The sequence below is a fragment of the Montipora foliosa genome, chromosome 10 (genome assembly GCF_036669935.1).
Source record: "Montipora foliosa isolate CH-2021 chromosome 10, ASM3666993v2, whole genome shotgun sequence".
Lineage (NCBI taxonomy): Eukaryota > Metazoa > Cnidaria > Anthozoa > Scleractinia > Acroporidae > Montipora > Montipora foliosa.
This window is the reverse complement of record NC_090878.1, coordinates 24,866,211-24,877,612: the sequence shown is the minus strand read 5'-3', so window position 1 is coordinate 24,877,612 and position 11,402 is coordinate 24,866,211. Positions and strand designations below refer to the sequence as shown.

At 38.3% G+C, this 11,402-nt stretch overlaps 1 protein-coding gene across 1 annotated transcript in view; it reads right to left on the bottom strand.

The window, feature by feature from the left end:
- Positions 1 to 10,694, bottom strand: part of LOC137972666 (fibroblast growth factor receptor-like 1) — a 22,443-nt gene extending 11,749 nt beyond the window's left edge. Inside the window, exons 1-2 of the mRNA XM_068819396.1 lie at positions 10,385 to 10,694; positions 9,623 to 9,670 (exon numbers count right to left, since the gene is read on the bottom strand). Of these exons, the coding sequence (XP_068675497.1) occupies positions 9,623 to 9,670; positions 10,385 to 10,694 (358 nt within the window). The remainder of the gene's footprint in view (positions 1 to 9,622; positions 9,671 to 10,384) is intronic.
- Between the last annotated feature and the right edge of the window lie 708 nt (positions 10,695 to 11,402).

Below are 11,402 nucleotides of genomic sequence, written 5' to 3'. Positions count from 1 at the left end.
TCTCTGGTGGACACAGTAGAATGATTAAGGGCCCACAGACGGATTTTTCGCGCGTTGCTAAGGAAGTGAAATGTGACTTCCAGTAGCTGACGTCATAATATCATGAGCTGACAAGAAAACCCACTGACAAGCAAAAGTCACCGCACAAACTGTTGTTTCCATCAAAGGTTTCTCCTCGCCCTTCCTCGCGCTCGTTCTCAGATCAACTGCGCATGCGTAAACGAACTGACTTCCGGTTTAAGAAAAATGCTAAATTTCCGGCGGTTTTAAATTGAATTAATTTTTTTTTTACATGGCACGTTTCACCCCCAAATACAGAATATAGCTAAGTATTGATTTTTTAAAATCATCTTTTTTGAAAAAGTTATGGGTATTTCATTATCGTTTATGTCTTTAAAAAAAACATTTTTCAAAATAAAAAGAAAACCATGCTTGGCTGGATGCAAAAACGAATACAAATTATCAAACCATCGATTAAATACCCAAATTGCGTAGCACGGAGAGAAATTTAGAGTTTTCTTTTATTGGTCACGTGACCATGGGCGTGGTATGATGACGTCATATTTAGGGTCATTGGTTTACAAAAGTTGGAAACTGACCAAAATAATGCCAAATTCTCTCAAATTACTTGACCATTACATCCTTAGCAACGCACCCCAAAAAATAAGTCAGTGGGCCCTTAAGACGAGATTTTTTTGAACTTCGAGCATTGCGCGGCCAAAAAGACCATCAATCGGCGTCAAAATTGTTGAGACACTCTTATTCTTTAGAGTCGATTTCAAGCTCGGCGGCGCAAATGGCCCCCTCCCCCGCACCCCCGGGACAATGTTGTGTTTTTCTGTTTTCTACGAGCCTTGTAGACAGCGGTACAACATTGATTAGGGTGGGGGAGGGAGGGGTATCCCGGAAACGTACTTTCTGGACAAGTTTCCCTTGCAAACAATGAATGTGTAGTTGCCAGTGTGCTCTGTTGGCAACTGTCTCAACTAATTTTGTCGCCGATTGTCTGTTTCAGAAAACTTCCTTTATACCCTTTATACGGGCACCTATAGTCCAGTCTGTCCGTCAATATGACCACATGAGTGAAAGACTTTTTACAGGTCTAAAAAATTGCGGATAGTTTATTATTCTCGTTTTCGAGTGTGAAAAATGCGTTGTCCTGTGCGAAGCGAGGATTGCGACGTAAGTGCAAAGGACCTGTTCACTTTTGCCTTCTTTAATACGCTATTTGTCAGTGGCGTTAAAGTATGGATTTGTTAAAGGGTTATGCCTCTAACTCCAATTGATCAGAAGAAGCCGATTTTGTTGATCGAAGTGGTGTCGCAGATGAACGCGAAACAGACATGGTGGCTGTTACAGCCGGGGAACACATTTACGTTCCACGCTCAAATTGCTACGTCGGTGCAAAAAGACTTTCCACCTTGTCGCAGATGCTTTGCAGAGCTGGTTTTGGTAAAAAATGAATGTTTTGGGGAGTAAAGAAACAATATTTTCTCATTTACCATGAGTAACCACGAGTAACCACGAGTAACCACAAGATTATTATAAAAAGATAATGTAATTATTCTACTTGTTAATTATGGTTACTCGAGGTTACTCGTGGTTACTCGTGGCCACTCCTCCGCGGAGTTCCTAAAATCTGAGTACAGCACTGTTTGCTGCTCTTTTTTTGTCCCAGGAGTTATAAACTGTCTTTGCTATTTATATTTCCCTCTTTTTTATGGGTCATATCCCTTGTAACAAGTTGAAATGGAATTATGTATGGTGAATTTCAAAAGGGAATGCTAAACGTCACGCAATGTTCTGAAAGTATCACTTTATTTCAAGGTATGTCAAATCCAAAACACTGCACAAATCGTCTTGAAATTGTCATTATTTAGTACGATGTCCTTTCTCTCAATAATAAGCGTTTGTGACGTGAAGTTAACTTCGCTGCGCGTTCGACATCCACATTTTGGCCGTAGTAATTGACGTTCTCGGTAGTGATTACTTGCGTTAAAATTTCTCTTTTTTTATCATGCGGTACATCGAAGCCCGTGAGATATCACTTTCCCTGACAATATCTTTCACTTTCCGCCCTTCGCAAATAGATGGCAAGCGTATACATGCCCTTATCTCGTTAGAAATCTTCTGTGTGAAAACCATGTTCGACACTGAAATGTCTGCAACCATACCAGTGACTGCTGCATCACGGTAATAAAGAAAAAGGTGATATATATATGTTCTGATTCCTATATGACATGACAACGCATAAACGCTATTGAAATGTGTATATTTCATATATTAATGCAAAAAAAACGCTTATCAGAAGTCGTCATTACACTTCATGCAAAGTTTTTTCATACAGACAATCGGCGTCAAAATTGTTGAGACACTCTTATTCTTTAGAGTCGATTTCAAGCTCGGCGGCGCAAATGGCCCCCTCCCCCGCACCCCCGGGACAATGTTGTGTTTTTCTGTTTTCTACGAGCCTTGTCGACAGCGGTACAACATTGATTAGGGTGGGGGAGGGAGGGGTATCCCGGAAACGTACTTTCTGGACAAGTTTCCTTTGCAACAAAGAATGTGTAGTTGCCAGTGTGCTCTGTTGGCAACTGTCTCAACTAATTTTGTCGCCGATTGATAATAATCTTTTGCCGCCAGTCAATTTTAGTTGGAATCACGTGTGTTTCGCGCCAGGGAATATTTTGATGGCCGCTATAATCATTTAGACTCACAAAAAGTCCTGTTCCCTGGCTCATTTCTAACCTTTGTCGGAAGGATATGAAGCATTTTGTGGTAGAAAAACCCCTAGGATGCGAATGGAAGATTTGCTTCGGTAGACTTGCCATGAGATGCGAACAATGCCGGCCGTTTTTCACAGAAGTTATGGCTGATTCTGACGGTTTGAGACGGTTTACCAAGTCAATTCATTAAAGGTATGTAATTGTTTTACTTCTATAACCTAAGCTATTTCAATGACAAGTGATACTTTAAAACTCTGAAATCTCTTTGAAAGGCTGTGTTAAAGCACAATTAGCGTAAGGGTCGAGCGTTAAGCCGGTCTAGCTTAACTTGCGTTTTCCAATTCACAATTTGAGCGAAATTATCCCTTGAGAAAAAGAAAGCTCAAAGTAGACTATTTGTGGACTTTATGAAACTGCCAACATTTCAAAATGAAGGTTTTGACTTCACCTGTTCTGTTGAAACCGTAATTTTGTTAGTTGTTTCAGCGTAAGCGGAATATACATCCTTGAGTTTTTATGCGTTTGGGAATTGAAAATAAAATACACCGTTGTGCGAAACCCATATTACTTACCTCTTTCTTGTCAGGCTACGCTGCAAAAATCTTGTTGTACCAAGAATTGCACGTCTTAATTGAAAGTTTCTAGATGTTCTACACTTGATTTGAGCATTATTTGCTTTAAATGTATTTGAACCGGTTGTCTGATCTCGCCGCAAACTTGCAGGGTAGTGCATTTCTCAACTTTAAACATCGCCCTTTCAGCCAGAGATCTGCTTCCATTTGGTAAGTACTGGATTACTGATCATACTGTTATTTTGAACATCACCTCTGGTGCTTTCACTTTGCATAGTAAAATGCTTTTGAAGTCATGAACTTTTCCAAACATCCGCGATTCCTTTGTGGCAGAGATAATTGGTTAACGAATTCTTTATGGCAGCACTGTTTATCCGCTTTGTTGTAAGTTCATTGTATAGTGTACCAGACACATGTCACTACAATACAGAACGTTAAAGTGCAAGCTTTTCAGTGCTACCTAAATAAAAGTGGTTTTGTTTTGAACCAGTTGCGTAATTTTAGTTTGAAAATACAACACCTCGATTTGTTTACATAATTGACATTCGAAACCACTTGCGTTCGAGCTTCCTTCACGTGTCCCTTCACGTGCGAGCGTTCTTCAGCCTGAAGGTTGTACTTTTCATATTTGGACAGCAACATTCCTTGCCTTGTACATTATTTTTGGAAAGTTCACATCATTTCCAAGAATTTTTATTGCTCAAAAAAGTGAAGGTGATGCCAAAAAACTTAAGCTAGACTGCTGGGGTGTGGAAAGAGCAAAGCTATTGAAATTTCCTGTTAGATGGTGTTGGAACATGTACCCTCTATAGCAAAAATATGTTCGTTCTGAATTTTCTTGTACCGGAAACAGTCATATATTATTTGCTAACGTTAACTTCTTTGCTTTGCTCATTAATCCTGGAGTTATGTCTGGTTTACGTTGGCTCCTCAGCATTTCACCTAAACGAGTTAGCTGCTTATCTACCTGGATGAAATACTCCGCGCCAAGTTTTGTGCAAATATTAGAGTCCTGCCTTCCCTGCCATTATTTTGAAATTTCCTGCAGACAAACCCTTAAAAAAATGTACTAAAGCGTATAGGTCTAATCTCCAGTTGTTCACATTCCTGTTTACAATGTATATCTATCATAAAAAGCAGACTTGTTTTGCTTAATTGAACCACAAAACAGGTTGATTTCCTCCTCCTAATAATTCACTTATCCATGATTTTTTTTTTCCATCACAGGGGCCACTTTTGTAAGATGAATACTCTTCACTGTCTAGATTATGGATAAATTCTAAGACAAAAGCAATGGTTTCTGATGCAAGTTTATGACTATATTGGCATCTTATTTTCGGAAGTGCTGCTCCTGGACCATACATCTTACTATAAAGTCTAGCTTTTGTTAATTCGTAGTCTGTGCATGATACTTCCTCTCCTCGACTGTTAGTAAACCTGAACATTTGCTTAATTTCCTTATTTGTGTATTGCTGTGGCACACAGCTCAACAGTTCAACCCGTTTGGGACTTCCAGGCCTCTCTCTGGAGTAGCTGAGAGCTAAGCCCTCCATGATGTTTGCATTCACTTTTTCCTGAATGGAATTTGAAAGAAGTGAAGACAATGGCTTGTTTCTAGTAAGAAACACCTCCTAGAGTGTGAGGTTCACATGTTTACAATGATGTTTCCAAAACAATGCTAAAGCCAGTATTCGTGCAAAGTACTGATCGAGGTGAAAAATATTGTGATCTTATTTTTTTATTATCAAATGTAAAGGAAAAATGTCCTGACATTGAATTCGTCAGTAATAATTACTGACTCAGATCTGATTATTAGAGCGCAAAAAGAGTACTCTTTATACCCTGGATTAGTTTTCTATTTTAGGGAATAATGCATAAAGTACAAACTCACATTTAAGAACCTAGTACAGGCTGAAATTTGGCATTTTAAAAATACCCAGAAATATAACAGCCTGCTCAGGCTGGCAAAGAAAAAGAGGTTCTTTTACAAAAAAATCACCCTCGAAAAAACTCCTGTTATTGTGTATATGTTTTCTTTGATTGGCATTTTATTGGATTTTCTCTAGAAATATGTTTTCCATAAAGCTACAGTGCAATACTGTCTAAATATCTTATAAAATAAAAATATTAATATAGAAATTTATTGTTGTTCCTCTGAGAAATAAGAACCTATAAAGAAACTACATGTAATCAGCCTGAATTATGAAAAGTTAGCTTAAAATATTAGAACCTGCTCAGCCTGACCTCGAAAATTCTAGGTTCTTATGTGTGGGTCTTTACTATATTTTGTAGGGTTACCGGTAGTAACTTTTACCCTGTTATACAAGCATGACAGCATGCCATGTTGTCAGTTTCGCGGGCTTGGGAGATCCTTGAATTGTGTTTATCTTTTCATTATCAATCCAAATAAACTGAAAAACCAACTAGTAAGGTAGAATATGTATGGCAGAATTTTACCATGTGAGTAAAAAGAAGGAAAGTTTACCCTATCAAATTGGCCTTCAACAATATCCTGGCAGATCTCTTCATTTGAGGCACCCATGTTTTCAACTTCTGTTTTAAGTTCAGCCACTTTTTGCCTTGCGCAGTTATAAAGTTTGTTTCAAATCCTCCGCTGAGTTCGCTTTGACGTCCGTTCATATGACACTGGGGCACAACCAACTTGATTTTGAATAGAATTGTTTGCAGACAGGGGTTGTGGAACACTTTTGTTTACACTGGGTGACAGCCCGTGCAACCTTACATAACATGCACCACAGCACCTTAAACTGCTTATGAGGGCGACACAGCCAAACTTTTTTCCAAAAATGTTTTCTCAGCTTCAGGAAACAAATCATCTACTGACTTTGGTAGTGACTTTAAATGTTTTAGCTTGTACAGGGGAGTTGTGCATTTGGACGCTGAACATCTGAGGCGGATAGTGGTATTCCTACAGGCTTGACATTTTTCCCTTTAACATCATTTATGGGATGAGATTCTTCCCTCCTTGTAGGTTTTTTTTACATATACTACAAGTAAGTACTGATGAAGACATTGTTTACAATCTCTGAGGCTCAGCTGGGACTAGTTTCTTTTTTTTTTTTTTTTTCAATTCTTCACAAAGATCAAACCGTCAAGAACTCTTTTTTTTAACTTTGATATAAGCTAGACTTAACTCTAGTGAATTGTAAAATGAAACATTTGTGGGAAATCTTATGATAAATTCAACTCAACAATCGAAATTGAAAGTTGACAATTGAAGCTAAGCTGAACACAAGGGGGAACTGAAAAGGAAACACTTAAACACTGGGGGTCTCACGAACCTTTTTACGGAAGAAGTGTGCGGGAGATAAGCTGAAAATCAACTCTAAAGGAACCTACCCACGAATACTCAATACCTTTCAAAAAAAAAAAAAAAAAGGACAAAATTACCTTTTGCAAGGTCTAGCGATAGAGTACACCGAGCTGTAACGACAACAGCAGTCCGATAACGATCTGTAGGAAACCTCACTGAACCGTAACGCAAGTGACAGAAGCTGCTTCCACATCAACTTGACTACCTCTAACTCGAATATCAGACCACCGATCACAGACAAGGCAATGACGAAAGAACTGTTCACACTATTTTAATAGAAGTATAATAAGAATTCATCCTAGGTTTGCAATCTCAAGATAGTCCAAAAGCAAGTCTTGGCACACTAATTCTAGACTGGATCTCTTAGCAGAGTCGGAGAACTCGAAATCTTGCAGCAGACAGTTCTTTTCGAACAATTTGCGTACAGGTTATAACCTTGCAAGAAGGTTAAACTAAATACGATAAATTCACCGCTTCAAAACGTTTTTCAAAGCTTTACAGATCTTTCCGAAGTGACTGAATGAAATACCTGTGTAAAATGGTTGGCTAATCGCTTGCACTCAACACAACTTCTATGTGCTCTTCCACCGCGACACAATATGGCCGACGGTACAAGTCCTGATCTGAAATAACATTGGGCAATTCTTTCTCTTGCCTATATACATGTATGCTCGCAATTTTTATTTATTTATTTTTTTTTTCGAAAGTAAGATGCGCGCAAGCTCTTATGGGATTTTTGACCGCTGGCGCGCTTTATTGCTCGATGTTCAAAAAAATCTCGTCTTAACTTTTAACCTGTAATGGCGTCGGAAGTCATTGTCACGCGCATGGTGTTTTAGTACATCTTTAAACAAAATATACCCATATGGAGCTCAAGAATGGAACGTCAAGACAGGCGGTGAAACATAACGATCTGGCATCTTAAAAGCGACGAGTAATGGACTTCGACAGCAATCTTTCGCCCGTCGAGCCGAAATCAAAGTAAGCTGTACTTCTAATGTTTCGCCAAGGTGGTGTTATGTACAACACTGAAACAGAGACAGAGAAGGAATCGAACACCTTAAGTGGATCTGTGATCTCTGTTGTCTGTCTCACAGTGTTTACTGAAGTCGCATCTAAGTTGTCTGGCAAGTAACATATATTTTGTACTCAACTGTGCAAAGGTAAAAAAAAAAGTTGGAAATGTGACAGTAAAAAATTATTTGAATGAAAGCTTGTTGTCTCTTTTGTCCTTTATTATTTACGGTCAAGTTTCTTTCGAAAAGGGTTTAATGTGAACTGTCAGAAATTTAATTAATTGCATATGCTTTGTGAAACCGAGTGTGTCTCCTTTGCACGCACGCAATTGAAATAGGAAGGGTTTTTTGCCTTTAATAGCAAATATGTTGTTTGTTTCAATACATTTTTCGCTGGAAAAGATTTTTGCGACATTTCCATGTTTTGTGAAATTTTGTCATGTTGTGTAATTTTCGAGCTTAACAAATTTGCACTCGTGTTTTGAAATAAGATAAGGGAGAATTTTTGTTGTAGTGCACTGTAAGTAGCGCATTAGTCACGAAAATAGACAGGTCTGTTGGAAGCGTGATTGCGTTTCAACAAAATGAGCGCCAAAATCGGCAAAAAATTGTGACGCTGGTGAATAATAAAGTGGTTGCTATTTCCAAAACGATGGAATTACCTGGTGATAAATAACCTCGTCTGGAGATTAAATTTTTGACTTTGCAGATACAATGGTCAACCTCAAGATTGGGCGATTGTGATCTTTGTCTTGAATTCGCACATCTATTATCAAACTTTATAACACTTGAAAGAAAAAGAAAACTAACAAAAACAAAAACCCGGTATCTTGCCATCATTTGACACAGATGCTTCACTGTTTCGCGAGTAAACATGCCGCGGTAACTTGATCACGGCGCCCGCTGAATTCGATGTCACTTTCGATTTTGCGATTTATTTGTGCAGCCAAAAGTAAGATAACATGATTGAACGTACCAAAACTCTCCCACTGATGATACCGCTGATCGTAACTTTTTATTTCCGCGGTTCAAAATTAATGTTGTTTTCATGTCGTAAATTTTATTGCTGATGGCAAAATATTTTATTCTCGATCGACCGTCCTGGAAACTTCCTTCTGCTCTTCCTAAAAACTGTGTATCAATATTTATTTACTTTTGCATCAACATTTGTTTTGCATTAAGCAACCTAGCAAAATCTGTACCTTGCTTAGTTCGCATTTGTTAGCGTCAAAAGAGAATTTTCGGTCCAATGCTTCTGTTATACGGAGGGGTATATTTGTTAGGTCACCCATCCAGATACGAACCCCGCCGGACGGGGTTAACTTCAGTGAACTATTGTATTACAAAGCTGTCAGATGCTCAGAGTGCACGCTTAAACTTGTGGTGAAAAGAAGTTGTGAGGGAACTTGAAAATGATCAACATGTCAGCCCAGAAGCCAATGTTTCTTGATTCCCTTTTATTTTCTTCAATCTGGGTTCAGTACTTTGCTAGTAACCACATGTCTTCTCAGAGGGCTATTTACCCAAGACTTCTACCATGGCACTACAATGATATACAATACCAAGACAATATCGTGCACTGTTAGAGCTACATATCACGCAAAGACAACTTGAATCTCCTAGAAGACAACACGCAGCTCAGTTGACAATATGGAATAAATCGCTGTGTTACTTCACTACCACACGTAAGCAATGCGTGTCTATTTTTTCTAAAGATGACAGAAATTTCTTCTTTCTGGCAAATGATTAATTTATAGGCCGTTAGCCAGGTTTTTAACCTCAAAAAAGGATCTGTTTCGTCGTATGAACGTGTGAGCCAAAGGGCCTCTGCTGGTATGACTTCTGGGTGATCCCTTAAATGGTCTTAATGACCCCCGACTTGGAAAAATCGCCTGGAACGCTGCACGTACCACAGGCAAACCAGTGTACGCTCACGGAGCGTCTAGTTTATCAATAAAATCACTGTCCACCTACTTTTGCGAGGGGTCGGCACTTGAGTTGTTGGTGGAGGACTTGACGTCCCTATAGAAGATAACACAAGAAGATGATGAATACTTTGGCCACCTCAGTCGAAGAAATCTACAAGTTTATATTTCTCTTTATTGCGAAGGTATCATGCACCGCACAGGAGTTATGCAGCTTCAGCTTATATCAAGAATTGTCGGAGAGCTGATTATTTTTATTCAGCATTTTTTTTTTTGACAGGAAATCAAATTGATTACGTGAGTGATCACATTCTTCTGACCTCGACTGTTTGAGTCAATATAAATGCTCTTCGGCATCAAGTTTTCGAAAATCCATCATTGAAAAAGAGAAAGTCGCTTTCTCGATCAAACATGTAATAAATAACAAAATAAAGTGGAGAAAATTTTCTGCGTCAGTCTGCGTGTTAAACAACGAAGCATGTTATTAATCCTTCCCTATTCTTAAATCTGCGATTTAGAGTGCAGGCTGTTTTGAAAAGAAGATGATTACCAGGTAGGAATTCAGCCGATGGGGTATGTTGAATGACCTAGAGAAACACTTCAAACTCAGGAAAACGAAAATGGTTTTTAACTTGTATTGCTACACATTTTTGTAAGCTAGGGGAACATAGCAGAAAGTATTTAAGCAAAATAGGAAGAAGGCATATCAAGACTTTTATTTGTAGCTCCGGTCTTCATATTTTAATTTCAAGTTCCCCTTTTTGTTTATACAGGAAAAATTTCAGGTCTTTTACTAGGTACAAAAGCTTACCTTTATGCACATGCAGTTCCAGAGTTGCATTTATTTTGCCTAGAACATTTGTTGCAGTGCAGGTGTAATTTCCTGCGTCATCTGGCTGAGTCTTCTTTATCTTTAAGGTGCTATTGCCTCTCGAATTCAGTCTTATTCGAGATGATAATTGAACAAGTTTTTGGTCTTTTATCCATGCTACGGTTGGAGGTGGATTTCCTTTTACTAAACATCGCAGACGAATGTCATTTCCTGCTTCAGCGTTATACTGAAGTTTGGGTCTTTTTTCAAACTGCGGTGGATATTGTTCTAAAACGGAGGAAAAGGACATGTAATCATTATACTTGTTTGAAATCCTTCGGAAAGAGAAATAAAGTTACCTGAAACAAAAAGTGTGCGAATTTTGTTAAGCAGCACTGTTCATGTGTTTTTTGTGTCAGACCAGTTTCGAATGCATAGCCTGTAATAAACAATTGGTCATACCATTTCTTTCATTGTTATGCTATGATTGATTATCCATTATTAAGTCGTAACACTCGTCCCTTAAAACATCGGTCATACGAAACTTGCACTTGTGAGGCTTCATTTAGGGCGACCTGCCTGTCTCAAAATACTTGCGTAGACAACATCAGTCACTAAAAAGTGGTTTATCGCGAACGACAACATTTCCAGTCATTATATAATTTCTATAATTTCGTAATAATTTTAATTTTTATAACTTCGGCAATTCGTCTCATTAACATAACTGAATTTCGTTCACCAAAAGAAAGAATAAACAACGATATTTATTTCTTGTGATAATTTTCAGGGTAATGATATCCAGGCTGGAGCAGATAAGCAACTCTGGATAAAATTGAATTTGCCAAATAGGACACAATAAAGAGGATTTAAAATGAAGGTTTACCAAATTTTCACACTACTCCTACATCAACCATTGCAGGCTGGGGGATTGCGAGCAAAAAAAACCGGCCCTACAAAGACAAAAATACTTGTATCATTTGAATTCTTGTTAGAAACATTGATTCAACGAAAGTGCTGT